Here is a 21,120-nt window from a genome sequence, read left to right as displayed (position 1 = left end):
CCTGGTGGACTAGAGGGCTGCTATTGGTGGGAAATGTGATACGTCAGAGTTTTACGCTACTACACAGACTGAAAACATCAAGCAGTTAAGAGTAGCGTGTAGTGAGTCCAACTCTAATGTGTTCTGTGGGTGTTGCGATAATATTCTAGATTAAATCGCTGTGCCGCTGTGAGGTAATCTTAAAGCTGTACCCATTAGAACACATGAAAGCCTGTCGTCTGTTGTTCGTTCAGTGGTTGTGGAACGAATGCTTTTAGGATGGGTCGTCACTCGCCGCAAAATCTTGCGCATGCGCGTATGTCGAATTCCTAGCAGGGATTTTCTCCTGATCTGTGGACTGAACCTGCGGCGTTGGACACATGTTTGGTAAAGTGGAAATGGGCAGTTTCGCCTCCGAGTACTTTAATTCATCCGTGCTAATCAACATGCATGTAACAGTGCATAAGGGTCTCAGTCCCTGCAGGCCGAAACAGCCAGCATGATTCAGCACTTTGGGCCTTCACCTCTAACACAACACTTCGTCGCAGATTTTGCAAATTTACTGTGTGATGACAATAACTGTGCATAATAAAATAACATAAAAACATGAATAATATTTTAAGAAATAACACACAATATTATGCGAAATAACTACTTTAATTGTGACCAATGTAACTGATACATCATCGACAAAAATAAGAAGACAGAAATTAAAGAGTGGGCTATATCATACATAATATTAACATTTCCTTCAAGAAATATTAATGTAATATCAATATCGTTATTATTATTTATAATGAAAATATGCCTCTTTCATTGATAAGCAGTTCCTAAAGCTCACATAGTTTATTATTTACATTCTTGGTACATATTTGCCTGTGGTTTTAATTCGAAAACTTACAACAATATTTATTTAGAGTAACTCCTTACCCCACAAATACCTGTATACAATTATGCGAATCATTTATTTATCCCCAGAAAATAATTACTTTAAACTTAATTAGAACATAATTCCTTAAATCTGTTAGTCTCTATATCAAACAAGTTTGTAAATAGAACCTTTTAAAACACTAGAAATGTTGACACATTTTTATTAATGTCACGTACTTCTGTGTCTGTTTGTTGAAACCAGTATAAAATAGGCTTCTAATGGTTGAAAACTGCGTTAAAAGTTTACCGCGCTGTCAAGAGACTATGGATAAATATTTGATGCAAATAACATCACAACCGACATTATTTGTTAAAACTGAAACTGTTTGCTTCAGGAACAATATTTCAGACATTTAAAGAAATTACAAATAACTTTATGAATTAAAGTGAGAAAAACTGAATATAACATTTCCACGCTATTTAGCAAGAAATAAGTAGTAGCTTTCTCTGTCCCCTTGTTAACGTACAAATGCTTACGTATAACCAACGTAACTTCCGAAGAATTTTCAAAGAATTATATCTGTAACACAAAATATTATCGTTGGTCCTTTTCGATGTTATATTTATCATAACAGTGTGTTTGCAATAACACACAATACAAATTCATGCGCTCTGAAATGTAAATTATTATGCACGAAATATAAAAATTATATAATTTAGTTGTAAGACCATAAAAGTGCCATATAATTGACGTCGAATAACCTACCTAATAAATGTCCAGAACAGGTAGTTTTTGTACAGAATAAAACATAGGAAAACCACTATTTATATTATCTTCGTGTTATGTTTGAATGGCATTATAGGCCTAATTATAAATTTAATTTTAAAAAATTTCTATTTCTGTGTCCTGGGTTGCTGCACCGCGCAACAGCCCAGATGATAGTCATCTTCATACTTCCCGCCTTGCAAACCTGAGCGCTCCAAAAATAATTCTTCGCGTATATCGACCTGATATTATGTACGTATAGTGTTTCTTATAATGTAGCTCTCTGTACCAATAACTAGGTATTATTCAAAGTCCTGCAGTTGAAAAGAACATCATCTATATATCACCTAACATTTACAAAAACACGCGAATATTGCCCCCACACGATGTCAATAATTCCCCAATAATGCACAGATATTAAGTACTTATAAATATAAACTTTAAAGAAAAACCTAAAATAGAATTTAACTATCACGTAACACCAAAACAGCGTTAACAGACAACTTTTCCCCCACAAATTCAGTCGTTTTTACTCTTGTAATATGAGGCCTTGATATTAAACTTCAAATACTTATTTACATTTGTACCACTGTACCAATGTCGATTCTGTACAATTTACACTTTAAACAATTATGTTTGCTGTAGCTAAGTATGTTTCTGAAATTTCACACTGTCTGTTCAATTCAGGATTGTTCCTATTCAGTTTTGCTACACGTTTCATTTGAGCTCTACGCACTCGACACTCATCCTCAACATAGATGAGGGCAGTATCGTTCACGTTCACTTCAAAATTAGACACGAAGAGAGTTATCACACCGAACATGACAAATAATATATCTTAAGCAAACAACTCTGAAAAAAATAATGCGTTAGTTTGAATATTGTTAAAAGAGGCACTGAGTAGCTAAGTCAATTTCAAATTATACATTACATAAATTGAAGAGTTATCTTAATACTATTCATTAATCACAGGTTGTCAGACCTTATAAATGCGGGTAATTCAGTCTATTTGGGGAAATAACACGATTCAAGTTTTCTTTTATATCTTAACACTGAATCAAATTGTATTTTTATTTACTTTTGAAAATTCCTTAAAATATAAGACGCCACAATCATTAAATAACAATCCCAGGGACGAAATACAAAGAAAGAACAAATCCAAATTTATGTACGAAAACAAGAAATGGCACATGATTACGGTGTACACAGAGCACATACATTTCTTTAGAAAATGTTATAGCTTAATGAAAAATAATTTTCCTCGATATCTAACCACATACAAATTGCCAGAACTCGGAAATTGATATTGAATTATTCAGAAAAATCTATCAACTCTTTCGCTGCTATGTACTGCATAACTTCCGTGTTTAAAACAAACATTTCATTGCCACATTAAAATTGTCCATTAAATGCTTAGAACAGTATTTTATTTGGTTGCAATATTCAGTATCAATTTTGAAATATAGAAACATTATTGTTATTTTAGAGGGCCATTATTAATTTATATGGCACCTGGATGTGACCTCGATCACGATTTGGTCTTCCGTGAGTATTACAAAGTATTCACAGAGGAATATTTCCAGGTACTAGGTATTTCCTAAATACCCTTTGAAACAGCGAGGTGATACTAAGAGATTTAAAAACATTACTGTGTGTATGTGTTCATGTACGAACGTAAGTGTGTAAATATGTGTTAAGGTACATGTAAGAATGTTATTTGAAAGAATATACTTGTGTGTGGGTGCATGTAGGTTTATAAAACACTCTTTTTACGTGTATATTAGTATGCGTGTAATTGGATTTTGTATGTGAATTTTGGCATACGTGTGTGCCGAGATCGTCTCCAAACCTTCGACAAATATAAGGTAAAATCAAAATAAGAAAATATATAAATATTATTATATGAACTGAAGTTGGGAGATGATGAGGTCATCTCGAAGCGTTTGCTCCGACATTAAAGACTACACGGTGCCACGAACCAAGACCACATTAAACAATTTCACTGTCATGTAAACCATTAACATAATAAAAAATGTTATTTTAACGACAATCATCAAACATCCATAAAAGCTGCCCAACATAATAATGGCTAAAATTGTATTAATTTAATTACATTCGTTCTTTCAAAGTTTACAGTCCATTGAAACCGAACAGCGAAAGAGTTAATGGAATAAAATAAGTAACTAATGCATAATTTATTTAGGTCTGAAATGTGTGAATTAGGAAATTTATATTTTTCTTTCAAACATTTTTCGTTACTTTTTTAATATCCAAATACAACTAATTCCTGTACTGGACAACAGTATGAGAATAGAAGTAGATAATTATTAAGAAGCAAAGATTGAAGCGGTTAACAATTATCTGGGACACAGGTGTTCAAAATTCACGATATCAGAGTTTGTACTCTTATTTCGGCGTATTTAAAATGTACTAATAAAAATAAAAAACATTATTTTAGTACACACAAGCTTTCTCTCTCTTCAGGAACAAAAATCTACACAAGCAATAAGTTTCTTTACGTCGGTCTCGTAAACACAGGCATATCCGTGTGATTACACAGTAAAAACACTTCCTCTAACCGTGAGAACTTTATACGTCCTGAAGAAGGTTATAACAATAACTTTATTGTGGATCACCGAACGTCATGGTCGAATTGTTAGTCCTCCTGCTTCGGGAAGGCCCGGAGACCGGCTATCCTTACTGAGATATCTCTGAGTTCCTCGGGCAAATGCCAGGATAGTGCCTTAAATTAGGCCACGGTCGATTCTTTTCACATCCTTCCAATTCATATTCATTCGACGCTACATAATCCGAGCTACTGAAAAGGCGTCGTGGTCTTCTAGATTATGACGCCGTTTAGTCTTACAGGTTATTATCAACGTTTCAGAGGAACATACAGTCTCCATCATCAGAGAACTTCTACCTGCATGTCGCTCAGAAATGTTGCTTGTCACCACAGAGATTTAAAGGCGACGTAACACAGAACACAAATGTAATTCGCGCCGCCTTTGAAACCTCAAACTTTAAACTGTAGCTGTAGATATCCATTTTCTGAGGATACAGATCTCATTTCCATTACGTTTAACAGAATTAGAACTTTATAGAACTCGAAAACGATTATCCTGTAACAAAATTCCATCGAAATTCCATTTAAAATTTTGACTATGAATAACTGCATTGAAAAGTTAAAAAATAAGTTATTTAGTAGAAATGTCTCATTTGTTATTTCGGATTGATAGTCTTTTGCTAAAGAAACACTTAACTGTGATTTCTTTGCATTAAAAGCATTTATATATTACACTAACTAAAACCGGATATTAAGAATAATTGACTACTCGTTTTACAGTTTGTATGGACTGAATTGCCCATTTCCAATTAAAACAAAATTATATATATATATATATATATATATATATATATATATATATATACTGCACCCTGATTATTTTGTTAACATCATCGATAATACGAATATTCTGTTTTCGGTTACCGAAAATCCAAAATACTTCTGTTATATTGTTAAGGATTTGTATTTCTCTAGATGTGACGTCACTTGCTTGTCTTAAATTTTGGTTTCAAATAAAGCAGCGAATTTATAGTTCTGCTCAATTTGTTTACGTTTTCAGTCAAAGTTTTTTTTACCAAACCATAACTATGAAATAGACAAGTCTCCTCGTGTAATATATTACAAAGATTGGGATGATTTCACACATTTTTAATTAAACCACGAAATATAATAAGCCTGACTTCGCTCCTTCTGCTGAAACACAATAATTCAGAGTTCTACCAACAAGGCTACAACAGAAATGCATGTTACCAGTTTTATTAATGAAGATAACAAGACATTACACATGCATCTGGGGATTACGTGTTCAGGGATTCGTGTGTGGTGGATAGGGGGGTCACAGACAATTATCACACTTCCGTTAACGTTCACTTCACTCTAAGTTTTCAGCATCTGGTCGCAAAAACATTCCATTTCCTCTGCTTTGGAGCCACAGCACCATAATAAAGTACAAGAATCCTCCGCCATTAGACGGTCGTGTCCTCAGTGATTGATTACCCTGCAAATTAACACTGCAGGCGAGTTTGGTTCACACCCAACAGATGGGACGCGGCGTGCAGAATTGGGATTTAGGTACATTTCTCCCAACTTACTTGTTGAGCGTCTCCACTAAATTACGGGCGAGACATCTTTCTGTTCCCTTTTATATCGCTGCTCAGTTGCTATGGCCGTAGAAAATAAAGAAATATTACCGTCTTTGAATATGCATACAGAAATAAAACGAGAAAAGAAACTTTTCTCTTTACATAAAGTTTCAACAGACATGTCTCATGTTGTAAGACTTGAGGTTCTCACAGCGGTGAGTATGAAGATATCCGTCTTCTGGGTTATTGCGCTGTGTAGTCTGGTCGATGTTAACCAACGTTTCAGAGGTCATACTGCCTCCGTCATCAGGGCGATCGCCCTGATGATGGAGACAGTATGACCTCTGAAACGTTGGTTAACATCGACCAGACTACACAGCGCAATAACCCAGAAGACGGATATCTTCATGTCTCATGTTGATTAAAAAAAAATGTGGTTGCAATACAATGTTGTATCTCAGACTTTTCTTTAAATATATCATCAGAAATGTCACTGATTAACCTTCCGGCCTCATCCGATTACAAAGAATAAAACTATTTACCTTTTTTATAATTTCCCTGGATTTTTTGTATTTTTTCGTATAGATGCATCAACTTCGGGATTAAAAATTCTTGTCTTATAGTCAAATGTTTTACCCAGTCCAGACAAAGAGAAAACAAGGCAGTTTGGGGAAGGAGGGTTGGAGAAAGGCGGGGTGCATACAGGAATGAGCAGGGGATAAAGTCGAAAGGATACAACCTTGACAGAAAAGACATGTTCCTCCAAGTTTAAAGTTTTGCTATGGGCTGTAAAACTGTCCATGAAGAGATTATATTTTACAAAGTTACGAAGAGTAAAATCGGAGAAATAAATAAATGTGTACCGTGAAAAGATAGGATTGTGGATGATGGTCTTATCCTTTATAACACCGAGTATTCTTATGGTGGATTCAAATTCCAGGAGGCCACAATCCACAGTTTCTAAGCTGTGACAGCTTTACGTTTCATAAAAAGTGCTTTGATCAAACGTGCAGACTTTTAAAGTTTCAGTGGCTTATCACAAGTGTAAAGTATATTCTTTCAACGACAGCTAAACAAGAAATATGTCGAAATCCTTGTAATTTAACACGAACATTCATCTGACAATAATTCCGTTCCACTTAAGTAAATTGTATTTCCGAAAATATTCCTATTAATTAATAAGTATGTGGATCATACACCGAAAATGGGAAAACACTTAATCGCCCCGATTTAATTCTGTTCATTCAGTACGGCGAAAATATTTCGTCTCCCATGTTTACAAAGTAGAGCTAATTTCAGCCTACTGAACGTTTTAAAGACAGCAAAACTCATTCTGTTGATGAGCTTGAAAACACAACCGTCTTTTGTGTACAGAAAACTGACATCCCGACTGCTACATGCGTCAGTATTATTCATATCGCCTTACAAGGAACAATTCAAATTCTGTAACGTTGCTCATCATTTCGCTGCTAAATCGTTTTGTTCTGGTTTGAGAATATACGATGTTACCTCCCTGGATTAGAATATAATAGAAACAGAATTTCATCACGGACAGAGACGATCCATAAGTTCTGAACATTCACACTCACTGAGCTGTGGTAAAATGTTCCTTCAGCTGTCCACTGCACGCGATATCATTTCTATGTTCTTTTTTTTTCTAAAACTCATGCCCAAACTCCTTTGATTAAACTATTATATCGCTCACTAACATTCAGATTTCCAATTAGTTTCACGAAGTACTTTAGACACGTACATGTAATAATGTCAGAAATATAACATTTTCTAGCTCTCAATCTTGAACTGATCATTGTCTAGATTTTTAATGGTATCATGAATAAAAAATCAGTAACTTTTACCACCAACCTTTGAACAAGTAACAAGGGTTACCTTGAAGACTAAGGCAGCAGTGATTTCCTACAGCTTCATGATACTAACACCCAGATTAGGATCCGCGTAACCTTACAGCCGGATTCATTTGATATGGCATAACATATTTGTTTACTAGTCACAAATATGAAGACAAATGAGTTTCAAATTTAGCAAACGGCCCGATCTGGATTAAACTGTAAGATTCTGTAAAACAATATTTTAAACACGGAATCTTCTCAGCCCTGAATTAAATTGTCCAAGTGTAATGGATCCTGAAGACAATTTGTTGGAGTATGTAAGATTGTTCTTCTGAAATTTACGATCTTCCGAATGATAAATTAATAAAATTAGAACGTTTCGGAAGCTATATTAGGCTTCCTTCTTCAGGTAAGAAAGGGAGAAGAGGGCAGAAAGCCTATCTGCTGGGTCACTTGGATGAGCTAGCCTCATCCTTATATATATATATATATATATATATATATATATATATATATATATATATAGTCTACACCAAGGTAAAAATATTGAATTGATTACACAATAGATCCCTTTTCGATAAGGTGACAGTATCTCAGTCAACAAATTCTCAACCTTTCATTAAACCCGAATGTCAAACAAATTCAGTCCATACGTCACAAAAAATTATTTATAAGATAACCTTTAATATTAACATGCTACAAATACAAAGAAGCCACAAGTGGCTTCTTCCCTTCATGATTTCCGATTATATGTTTTATTCTGACCTATGTTGCCACATATTACGACTACTTTCCTTAAGCGTCGAAAATGATTTTAGTACTTCCTGTTTTCGGCAGAGTACGTGTTTCCTGAAATATTACAGCACATAAAGTTATGACGATAAATTCAAATAAAATACGATTTAAGGGCTTTAAAAATTAAGCTGATGCCTGTCAATTCCCGAGATAATTTGTCGAGTATAAAAGGGAACAGAACGAACTTGGCCTGATACAGGATTTAAATTTGACAATGACTCGCCACATTTTCCACAGCGTCCACCCACAGTGTCTTATCTTCAGTTGATATTCTTGACAGCTGATCTTTATTGTATGAAAATCTGTATCAGTTACAGTGGCAAATCATCCATACTAAATATCACATGAGATCTAACTGAGAAAGAGAAACCCCTTCCACTCGATTTAAACTTTACTATAGATTTCTGTGATAATCGACACCCTTTCAGGACTGCTGATTACGTATTCTTCAGTATTTAGGAAACTCTTCAGCACTTAGAACGGGATAAAGTCAATTTCTGTGTCCCAGAAATCTGATGTGAATCAAACTCGTTACGTTGTGGTAGTTAACAGATTACAGATGATGACCAAGTCACGTGACAGTCGAGAGAAGGAGTGACGTCATGACCGCAACCATGACGACAGAGGCACTGCACTGGCTGGAGGACCCTTTCACTGCACAAGAGCAGAAACACAGTATTACTGCAATGACAAACAACAAACATGCGGACCGCGGAATGCTCCCCAATACAAGCTCTTCAAATAACACCTTCATTTGTGACTTTCTGGCTTTCCACATTTTATACTGTCTGAGGTATATTTAATATATACGACGTTTCGGAAGCTGGTTCTACCCTTCTCTTCATGCAGCTATGTATTGACTATGTAATCACCAAATGGAGAAAAGATCTTATTCACAAATCGATATTAGCTTTGACGGTCAAGAGAGTTCTGTAATTCGAAGTTTACTACCGCATTTACCAGATGTCGCTAATTGCATCCATTTTGAACCACACCACGCCCTCTCACATTGTTTAAGATTCATTTTAATAACATCTTCACATACCGAATGTCGCACTCGAGTGGTTAAAATTCCTTCTGCGTATTCTGTAGGCTCGGGTTCAAGACTCTCCCACTTAACCGGCTACAGTAACTGAGATTTTCGTGGTTTTCCTCAAAACCTCCGAGGATATGCCAGGCTCCACCTATTCTTTCCACACAATTTTCCATTCTTTGTTCATTATCAGTGGATCTGATTTATTGCCAGTGTCATTAAATCATTAACCTGTATGCATATGTATTCTGAGTAGTCTGTTCACTTAATCCAAGTTAAAATAAACATTAAATAATTTTTAAACACCACATACATGACCAGAGGGGGAGGTCTACCTACCATATAATCTGTGTACATGATCCACTGTTGTTAAGTCATAAAAAGACATTTACATTTTCACAATTATAAATCCAATTTTCTTTTTTTGTGTGTGTGTTAAACACACAGTTTTGCCATTGGTTCACGTTTAACCCAAATCAAAAAAACTTTCATTTATATTTGGCAATTGCAATATAAAATCCAATTTTGATTTACATTTTAGACATGCTGCCTATATGATTTCAAACCAAATTTGAATACACGCCATATTCGTTGGCTCAACAATAATTCAATCCCAAAATAACATCAATCATTCGTTGTAATGAGTCAACAAATCGGGCTTCGTTCCCAGCAAAATTTAACGAACTGTTAAATTAACGAATACAGCCATTAAAAATATTCGTTATTCAATTTCAATAACACTGTTTCGGGAACACATAATTTGCAAATAACAGTCGAAATTGGTGGTTTCATGGACCACATGATCACTTCAGTAAATACAAAAATTGAATGAATTTTATAGTTGTCTGATGTTCGTAGCGCAAAGTGTTTGTACGTTAATGTTTCTTTTCGAATATGTCCATCGTTTAAGTGCTTTTAAGTCACATTTCTTACTGACCTGAAGAATATTAGAAATTATGTCCCTACAGTCCTAGTGTTTTCGCGCAGAAGACATGTTGCTTTATCTCCCGACTAAATACGCTCGGAAAAATATAAGCAGATTTCGAGAACGGAATTGAAAATACATGATTCAAAACATGAACAAGTATAAAGCTCAGTAACAACAGGAATATAATAAAAGAAAGTCAAATCTCGGCAATGACATTGCAAAATTTGGGCCACTGGACACCCTCAATTCTCACAATTCGTTCATCCACGGTCAATCCCAATATCGCATCCGATATCCTCATCCATCTTCCATGTGGTAGTTTTCCGAACGATTTCCTATCAATATTGTGTCTTTACGCCTTGATTCCCACAACGCAGAAACACGAAAAATCCATAATGGTAACACAGATTTCAATATTGTGAAAAACTTCAGTGGCTTCTATAAAAGACTACGTTCCTAGATACGTAATACTACACATCGCCCATCTAATTCATACTTTTAGGACCAAAATTTTTCTTGAAATCTGGGAAAAATCCTGTAATTTATGTTCTTTTTCCAAGCAAGATATTACAATTTATTTCGCGTAGGAAAACAGTTGAAATGGCCGTTTTATATTTAAAATAAAATGTTAAAATGACTGATATGGAAGCGATAAGATGGAGCAGGTTCCATGTTATGTAGAATTCCTGCTGGTCCGATTTTCACCAGAAGTAACAGCCACGGCGTATTACAACGTAAACATGGGGACGTGCGTAATTTGTTTGTGCTTGTATTTGTGGTCACTTTTAAGAATGTTTACCGTTCTCAGGAAATATTCATGCAGATTACCTCACATTTACCTTCATCAGACACCTGTTGAATTTCCTGTAAATAAGGCGGGTATGAGACAAGAAGAAAATTATCTCCGTGTCGTTACGAACTGCGAGATTATAAAATTTTATGTGGTGATAACGTTTTAATGAATAATGATTCTATTTATTTTACTTATTATTATAATTATTCTATCTATTATTAAAATCCGAAAGTAAAAAAAGGACTACATTTAGTCTATATCTAATTATTCTTTCTTAATTTATGTTAATTCGGTATATATTTCGAAAGGTTAGATATCATAAATATTTCTACAATCTTATGTTATTTTCGTCAAGGGAGTATTTCTTTTGAATGTTGGCAATAATTGAGATAAACAAATATCGCCCTGATGACGGAGGGAGCATGACCTCTGAAACGTTGGTAAACATCGACCAGACTACACGGCGCAACAACCCAGAAGACAGAAATCTTCACCTACAGGATTTAATGTCTTTCAAAATCGACCTCTTCAGGGGCGTAATATTCTTAGATATCAGAGTTACATAACTTCCATTTATATCTCAGATTATATTTAAGAACTTTTCATGATAAGTGTCACCTGCTCTGAAACGGAATGGTTGGACGGAAATGAACCTTTGCTATAAGGTTTCATGATCGGAAGAAACTTCTGAGTTCATAAAAGGACTGAGAATTCCCAGGTCCCTTCAGATTTCATTATATAGATTTAACGATATTACATCTAAACTGACCGTGACATGTATTACCAACAGGGTGACGTCGATGACCCTAAGGTTACAAAACTCTGTTTTACACGGTAATTCTAGCGGACTTTTCACATTTGTATTTAAATGCCCCGGTTACAACCTTCTATACCATATGAAAGATAATTATCAGTCCTTCCTCTCTAACAGCCATACATTTGTAATTCGATTTTCATTTTAGCTGGCTTCTCCATACATGATTCTTAATTTATAGTTCTTAAATATATGTAATTTATGTAAGAAATTGTAAAATTAATATTTACATAATTTTTCAGCTGATTCAACCAAATCAGCAGGCGTGTACAAAAATCTTCAGCTATGGGTAATATTGGTTTAATTTCAACAATTTAATATTCTGTACAATATGACTCGAGACACTGTCTTCATACTTGTAATAATTCTATGAATAAGAATTTTTTTTAAAATATTTAAAGTGATTATTCTATGATACAGTCTTTTGCTAAAAAAAATTGACTATATTAAACGGCCAAGACGTTTCATGCTTTTATAATACACGATAGTTAATTTCGGATACAGTGAAACTTTCAATAAGCATACAGCTTAGTCAGTTCAATCCACACTTCAAATTCAATTTCTGTACGACTGATTTTAAATTTTTTATTTCAAGTGGTCTATTCCTCTGAAGCCTTACAATCAAAATTCTGTATGCATTTCATTGTTTCCCCGAGTGTCGATAATAAGATAAAGCGCGCAATGTTTACAAACTGGCTCCGAAACGTCGAACTCCACCCCACGTCCTCTTTAGTATTAAGTTCTGTGGTGACTCACATAAGATGAAGATGTACAAAAGTCCGCTGAGATGTTTCCCCTGAGAGGACTCTCACAGATTGTACTCAGGAGAACCAAGAAAACGTAACGGAGTTCCTGAGTCTTTGGAAAGAAGTTTACAAACACAGAGCATCATCCTCCTTTACCTTTTGAGCTGGCGATATGATCACCTGAGCGCAGGCCGTGCCACTGATTTTGACTCATCTGATAAAACTCTTACAACCACAGAGTTAATATTGTGTCAACTATACTAATATTCGCCTGGAGATACTGAGGAAAACCACTGAAACGTCTCATAGTATTAGATAATTATATAAGCCCAGATTAAGTATACTGCACCAAACGTTTCGGAGTATATACCTACTCCAATTCCTGATTCTGTATCTCTGGAGAGAAGACAAAGGCGAATTAGGATTATTCGTTTTCTGGCAGAGAAACGAACACAAATTACGCAAGACACGTTGCCGTTAACGTGATCTGTGTGGGAAAATATTAAATTTGGTATTATTCAAGTGGCTAATTTCTGTGCGAACACTATTGTCTTTAACAGAAGCGGCAATGAAGTTTATAGTTTCAAAGACAGATATGATACAAAAAAAATACTTTTGACTACTTTAATGTTGATCTCACGTTAATGCCAGCCACAAATCAAGTGATATAAGTTCTTTTATAATACATGCCAATGTGAAATGGAGATGGCTACTTCTCAAGTTGCTACGCCGTGTAGTTTGGTAGAAGTTTACCAACGTTTCGTGGCGATGAGATCTGATGATGTAGGCACCAAACATCTCTGAATCATCGTTAAACTTCCACTAGACTAACACAGCACAAGCAATCCGGAAGGACAGGGTGATACTTGAAACATTGCATTGTAATCTGGACCGCAGATGTATAATTGTTAGCGAAGCAGTCTTGACTATAAAAAGATGCAATCTATAAAACTATAAACCAAAAAAGGATTTGTGAAGGGAATTTCATGTTTTGTATTGACAAATATTTTAAATACGGTTTATAAGTATGCGTTTCGATTATTAATAAATTCAGAATCCCGCATTACCAGTACAATCCAGTTGACTCTATAGAAGAAAGAATTCACCCAGCCCACGAACGGCAAAAGCCACTCTCTGCAGTGCGCCTACCTAGCAGCAGGGCCTCCCTAATGTTGTTCTCTATGAGTGGCGAGACCCTCTGCACGACACTCTCGCGGTCCCCCTGCCAAAGGATCGGCGAGACACTCGCCACGCAGCGGACCGTCATGCTGCCTTCCACGAAGTGGCTGCTTGTCACCGTGAAGCGAAGTCCCAGGGTAGAAACCAGCAACCCATGCTGGTGCACCAGGTTTGGGTACGACACCAGGGCATCGGGGGAGGTCACCTGAAGACAGCAAGCACAACATGCGGCTTGAGGTTCTGACGGCCGCGAAGCTGTAGATGTTGGTCCTCTGGGTTGTAATGTCGTTTGGACTTCTTAGTAGACACCGATGTCTCGGTGTTGAAGACGGACATACGACGTTACCGCCCACGGGGCCAACATCGACATTAACCAGAACGTTCATGACTTATCCTTCAATGAACATTTGTTTTCCCCCTGAGTAGTTATACGATGTATATTACATTTTCATGTAAAAATCTCTGTTTCAGTCTGGAGGAAAGTGTTAAAAGTTCATTAAAACAAACATCGAAGCTGATGGGTAATTTCATATTGATTGGTTTCAATGTCGTGTAGTCTTAGATGTTGTTAACGACATTTGAAATAAACATATCGCGTCGATCTTCAGGGTATGAGCAAAGATCGAGTCATCATATTTCTACGAAACGTAAGTATAAAAGTACAAAAATACGCGACCAAAACTTTTAAACATTTAAAACGTATGCCTAATGCGAATAAATATCACGAACCATAGTTTTAGAAGAGAATCTGGATCTTACTATACTTACATCAGACGACAAATTCTTTGGAATGAGAATTTCAGACGAACGTGTGTATGCACGTATTCATACGTTAATGTACATATGTACATACGTTTGTTTTTACACGCACGTATGAATTCATGCATGTACGTAGCTCAACGAAGTTCTCGTCGTTAACTAACCAGCAGCCTGCCTGCGATCAAATTGGGCATGTCCACTCGCCGCCTACTGCCTGTACTATACGAGGCTACTAAGAATGGGCTCACCATACTACTCTTCCTGAAAATGGCAACTGTAATGTTTGTCGAAACGTCTGATAACTTTCAACATTCGGATCGGCTGATCCCAAAAGGTTCAAGTTTAACATTTTAAAATATCCCAACCCATTCAACTACATTTATTTCTGTATGACGTCATCCCGAAAAAGCACGAGAACGTTTAAAACTATGTTTTTATGCAGTACGAAGTATAGAGAGTGTCCTAAAAGTTAACAGAAAAATGTTCCTGAAAATGGTACAGAGACAATATCTTGTTTCCTGGAAGAGGGTAGTTTATCTTCACACATCGCACCCTCGACTTGGTCATGGCTTCGTGGAACAAGAACAGGAAGAAGGAAGACTTCTTCCAAGTGTCCACTGTTTTAAAAATGAACTGCATGTGACAACGCAATTTTATTCTGGTCCATTTGTTACAGACGGAGGACACATGCCCGATCACGTGGATGAATAATGGTCGAGCTTACAAGTGCATTTTAAACTTGACGGGAACTCAAGTCGTCCAATATATTTTATGTCGGTTAAAGACAAAGACAGGCAGTACACATAAGCATCTGGGGCCCGGGAAGTCGGATGTGTACAGGTGCTACAAGTTGGTAAGAAAACACTCTGTAAGCTTTGAAGATTTCACGGCAAATAAATACATCAGAATCCCCTCGGCGAACAGCCGCACAGAAGTCAAATTGTAAAAAACCAACGTCTTGTGTTTAGGACACCTGATGGCAGAGACTTAACTGCAAGGAAGCTAATCTCTTGAGAATAAAATAAGTGTCTCTCTTATAGTTCTTGGTAATGTTCATGTATTGTAATACAACTTAACTATTTAACAAGTCTAATTAACAACCTTCAATTTACACTCCTAACTTTTAGCGCAGTGACAACCTCGTAAAATTTTTATGTTTCACGTGATTTATACTGTGAGTGAAGTGCGTAATTGTAAGAGGAATAACATTTTTAATGCAGACTGGATAAATTATACAGGTAATTTAAGTTCTGAGCAATATTTAACGCTTATTATCAAACCATTTAAAGAGAAATTAATAATCCATTACATATCCATGAACTTCATAACTGATGCAGGATTCGTATGGACGACGTTTTGCCAAATTTAATGAAATGCTAAAAGTTGTATAGGCTTCAGCTTTTAATAGGGCTGACCGTACGAAGTAATATTTTGTTTCGGTTTGGACGAAAATTAAAGAGTCGCGTATGCACTCAGTCGAAAGTTTTAAATTCCCCTTTAATTATAAGATATTATGTTTCTTTACAGTATTCCGAATACTTTCCTGCTCCAAAATTGTTTTTACCAAATTTCTTAACAAAGTTATTCCAAAATACTATGAACACTAAGTTTTCTGAGATTTGACGATCTTATGGAAGCGAGTACGCAGAAGGCTGTTTAACGGCGTTTCAATGGTGCTTACTGGTTCTATCATCGGGACGATGAGAAATCCGGGCGCGGTGAATCGGCTTCATATATGTGTTCCAGCTGGACAAGGTAAAACCTTTGCCTTCTCCCGATCTCTATCCACTTCTACGACTGCTCAGGCCACGGTTCTACCAGTCTGGCTGGTCCACATGGCTCAAACCGATCTCTCATCGCCCTGATTGTGGCGGCAGCAATGACCTCTGAAACGTCGGTAAGCTTTACCACACTATACACGGCAATATAACCCAGAAGACAGTCATTTTCGGACACCGCCGTGAAAACCTCAAATCCTACTTCAGCTTGACAATAATATAAGACGAGCATGTTTCAAAACGCGAGTAATTACTGGTAATTCGATTAACTATTAGTTTGTAATGTACCTAAACGGCCTTCGCTATGTCGCATATTTTGAAACGCTATTTCTGTAAGAACATTCATTTCATGGCGTTGGGTAGGTTTAAACCTCGGTAGTAAAATGAAAGCCGGTACCACGAGCCGGAAGTTTGGCTCGAATGGGGAAAATGAAGGGCATAGACTCTCAGCGTTCGAGCACGCAGCGCTGAGAATCTGCAAGCCTGATATGGGAGAAGTAAGTTAACATTAGAACGAAGGAAGATATGAATCCAAGAGCTTCATATATTAAACTTTCAACAGAATAATATTGGATTTGTCCAATCGAAGAGCTTGAGATCTGTGTAGCATAAATACTGATAGTAATGAAATAATTGTGCACAAAATATACCTTGCGAAAATGTGAAAAGATTAGAAAACTTTAGGTACAACGGCGTAAATCTGAGTATAACATAACAGGAACCGAGTTTGTGGGATGATTTGTAATTGGGTTAAGAAATGGTCTAATTGCGGGAACCTATGTGCTCGATAATTAACCTTCAGTTTCCATAAAATGTGAGGAAATCATTTCCTGAATAACTAGGCAAATATCGGATTCCCTAGAGAAATTATTCTATACGCGGTTGAAATAAAATGAAGAGGATATTACTGAAATGTACGAATCTGGTACGTATAACCGTGACCCGATTAATGATGATATTGCGAAATTTGATTTTACGAGCTTCTGTGAAAAAGGCACCTTAGTAGTGTACTTTTATTTTACGTTAAAATTACTATTGAAGGGATAATCGTCTGTTTACAGACATCGTTCGGTTCTGATAAGGACGTTGATTTGTGGCTCCCGTTTCGCTTGTAATTTCTCGATCATGGATATAAAGGGCGAAAAGACAGACAGGGAAGGTGATGCTTATCGTGAAGAGCATCTCCTCGCTCAAGAAGCAACTGGACACCTGAAGTTGTACTTTCAACTAGCCATACGGAACCACACATCAAAGCGAAGTTCAGGAGGCAAGCTGTCCTGAAGTACCGAGGCTCTAAACTGGAGTTTTCATCGATCGCCAAGGAAAAATAGAAGCTTTCTCTCCAAAAATACAGCACATATTTCACAAATTCGTTATATCTGCTTTTACAGACATCACCGGACTTACAAGTATATGACAAATGTACACACTATTTTGGCAGTTAATAACTAAAAGATTAAACTCCTTAGGATAATTGGCGGTAAACAGAACTTTGCATTCAAATAATTACAGAAAAACTGCGATGTAAATCTGTGAATCTGATTAGACTGGCACAGGATAGGACCGCTGGAAAGCTTTTGTGAACGCGGTAATGAAGCATAGGAATTAATGCTCTATATTTTAAGATGTGTGCTTGTAAATTCTTGGGCCCTACCGGCGACGTTGACAATGGAATGAAATACCACCCAGAGACCGGGAGGTGGTACGGCCGTAGGATTACAGAGGTTAAAACCAAATAATCAAAATATATTAAAGTATAAATAAAGAAAAAACATACCGGATGAAGTCAAACAAAACTCACTGCGCTCAGGCTACGGCTGGGATACCGACGAGGAACTTTCCACATACACAGAACACAACGCAAGATTAGTCATAGCTCAGAACAGGCAGGAAAATTTGTCTTCAGTCTAGCGCTCGCGGAGGACACACACAGACTGCCCGCCGCAATGCCTCATAAGGGCATCGAAGCCTGTGGCTCCAAAGATCGCGGAGATGGTGGAGATAGTCCACTCCGAGCCACGGATCATGATTTTATTTTAAATAAGACGTGTTTTTTTTTAGAAAAATAAAAGTTTACAGAGCACAGATAAGGAACAGATTCGTCCAAGAACTATTTGTCCACCGCAGAACCCCGTAAATATTGACACAGTAAAACGCCATGACATAGTTTCTGGGGGAAAAAATATGAAGTTCGGCGGAGGGAGAAGCAGTCGATTTCTAGTTTTATTCTAATCCGAATAAAGTAGAACATTCGATATTTAACCCTAACTCTGTTTCTTTCCCGTCGTAACCACAGTTGTTACTGACACATCTAACTCGCTTAAAGAGACGTTTGAAGTACCACTACAACTTGAGAGCATGAAAACAACTGAAAAAATTAAAAAATGTTTTACAGGAAATTTGTATTCGAGTCTAGACGCTCGGAAGTAATGTTAAGGTAGACACAATTTATTCAAGACGTAAAATACGAGACCTGAGGTGGGTTACTTACGAAAGTAAAGATGTGAAAATGTTCTGGGTTGTGACGCTGTGCAGACTTGTGACTGGTTACTGGCATTCCTCCGAAACATTGGTAACCACCCATATGACTACATTCAGTCACAGCACAGAAGACCGCAATCGATAAGGAGTTTGGCTTAAGATGAATTTTTGTCTCATATAGTACATAACTGAAAACTTAAAGGGAGTGAAATTCAGTAGCATTTTTAAAGGTTCCTTATACAGCTGGTTAGCAGTCTGCGCGATTTAAGGAAGTTTGCTTAAAGTCTTAGTCTTAATCTAGTGTTTAATGACCTACGTTTCCGACGTTTTTGGAAACATGCAGTTTACATATTTCAATTACAGCACGTACTGAACACTCAACGTCGGCGGCAACCAATGCTAAATAATATCTCCTTGAAGAAGGACTTAGACAGGCTCCCGAAACATCGACAAACCAGTGTACTGTAACGCAGTGTCATCATTCAAGGATGATAGCAAAGTTTTTCTTCTTTTTTGAAACTTAAATTTTTAACGATTATGTCTAGTTACACCTCGTGGATTTCTAAAAGTCCTAAACTCCGAAGCTTCGGGCTGATTGCCCGAGAAGATTATATTGATTGTAGATAGTACTATTATTTAAAATTATGTTGTAAACTCAAATGTTCCTGTGTTTGGGGATAATATTTCTTTTCTATGAAACACACGATGTGCATCGAACGGTCAGCTAAATGACAAGCTATTGAGTAATAACGACTGATAAGTCATGCAAGTATTTGTAACATTTCCCCACAGATACAATCCGACCACTCTGCTAGATTAACTAAGAAAATGAATGACACTGCAGGTGGAAAATTGTAGCAGACGAACGATTTGATCAATACTAGCGTTTTAAATACACCACAACAAGCATAAGTCCACAGCTCATTACGTTGAACCAAGTCGTATTGCAATGACATACCAGTAATCAGCCAGATATTCCTAAATGCGATTTTGGTTTCAGAGCTTTCTTTACAAAACTTTCGAAAAAGTTTGGGGATTATTAGCTACTAAAGTTGCGAAGACTCGCACGATTTCTGAATGTGCGATCACCTAATCACTGCTGCGAGTAGACCAATCGAAGGTAAGGTTATTTAATGACGACGATGGTAAAATAAACGAATTATACACCGTCAACGTAACTCATATACGTATTATCACATGTGACAAACATTACAACAGAATGGAATTCACATATGTCCGCGTATTTTTTGTTATGCTAATATTATCATAAGTTTTGCCATATATAATAATATTTTATATGTGTTGACAATATACAAGTTTTTGTATTTTGGAACCCACACAAGAGAATTCAAACATTCTAAAAAAAAGAGTAATAAGTCTTGTCAAGACCTAACCTCAATAAAGACAAAAACTGCGTGAACAGACCTCGGAGAAGCCATAAAAATTGTATTCGGTAAACATTCGAAATATACGGCATATGCGTAGAACCGAAGTTGCAACAGTCGATTCGATCCATCAACCCCTCATCCCATCCAATAATCATCCATCCAAGCATAACCCACACGGCAATCCAGCCATCTACCCAACCATCTTATTTTCCGAGATAACTGCATATAAGCGGATTGCGACCAAATTCTTTCCATTTTTAAATGGAAAAATATGACTATTACATCTTCATGCTCCTGTTATCGTCTCTTATATCTATGGAACCAACTCTCAGATTTTCATAGGCATGGGACATCATATCACTATAGCCCGCATCAGATTTTGATTTTAAGATTTTTTTATCAAATAATACCAAAATTACCAAAGTGTAAAACACACTTCATGCAGAATTCTAATATTTCACGCGCGGAAATATCAAGGAAATATATAACTTCATAACGGTCATGTTTGTATATTACGGTGAATTCCATAACATATAAAGTAAATTTATAAAATAATTAAGATTTTATAGTACGGTTCCTAATTGCAATAGATTGATACAGTTGCATTTAGGTTCACTTATGTTACAATTAATATGTTAGGTAGAAGACATAAAAATAGCAATTTAAGTCATGAAAGTGTCAAGTGCTTTGAGATTGACGAAACTTGAAAATGACCAGTTTTGTCAACATGTGGTCTAGGCAACACGGAGTTTTCCTCCGGGGCATCCCAACAATTCCTCCATTCACACAGAGAAGAAGGCAATGGCAAACCACTT

The 21,120-nt window shown here is 36.5% G+C and overlaps 1 protein-coding gene across 7 annotated transcripts in view; it reads right to left on the bottom strand.

The window, feature by feature from the left end:
• Positions 1 to 617: 617 nt before the first annotated feature.
• Positions 618 to 21,120, bottom strand: part of LOC110838519 (uncharacterized) — a 581,802-nt gene continuing 561,299 nt past the window's right edge. For 6 of the 7 annotated variants that reach the window (XM_087348332.1, XM_087348331.1, XM_087348333.1 and 3 more), the window contains 2 exons: positions 13,870 to 14,104; positions 618 to 9,060 (listed from right to left, as the gene is read on the bottom strand). In XM_087348332.1, the coding sequence (XP_087204458.1) occupies positions 8,978 to 9,060; positions 13,870 to 14,104 (318 nt within the window). In that variant the 3' untranslated portion in view covers positions 618 to 8,977. Of the gene's footprint in view, positions 9,061 to 13,787; positions 14,105 to 21,120 lie in introns of all 7 variants that reach the window. The other variant, XM_087348330.1, reaches the window with a different exon arrangement.

This window comes from Zootermopsis nevadensis, unplaced genomic scaffold (genome assembly GCF_977971745.1).
Source record: "Zootermopsis nevadensis isolate Lab colony 2312 unplaced genomic scaffold, Znev_1.0 Znev_ptg000013l, whole genome shotgun sequence".
Taxonomy (NCBI): domain Eukaryota; kingdom Metazoa; phylum Arthropoda; class Insecta; order Blattodea; family Termopsidae; genus Zootermopsis; species Zootermopsis nevadensis.
The sequence above is the reverse complement of the archived record's forward strand: the minus strand, read 5'-3'. Positions and strand labels throughout refer to the sequence as shown.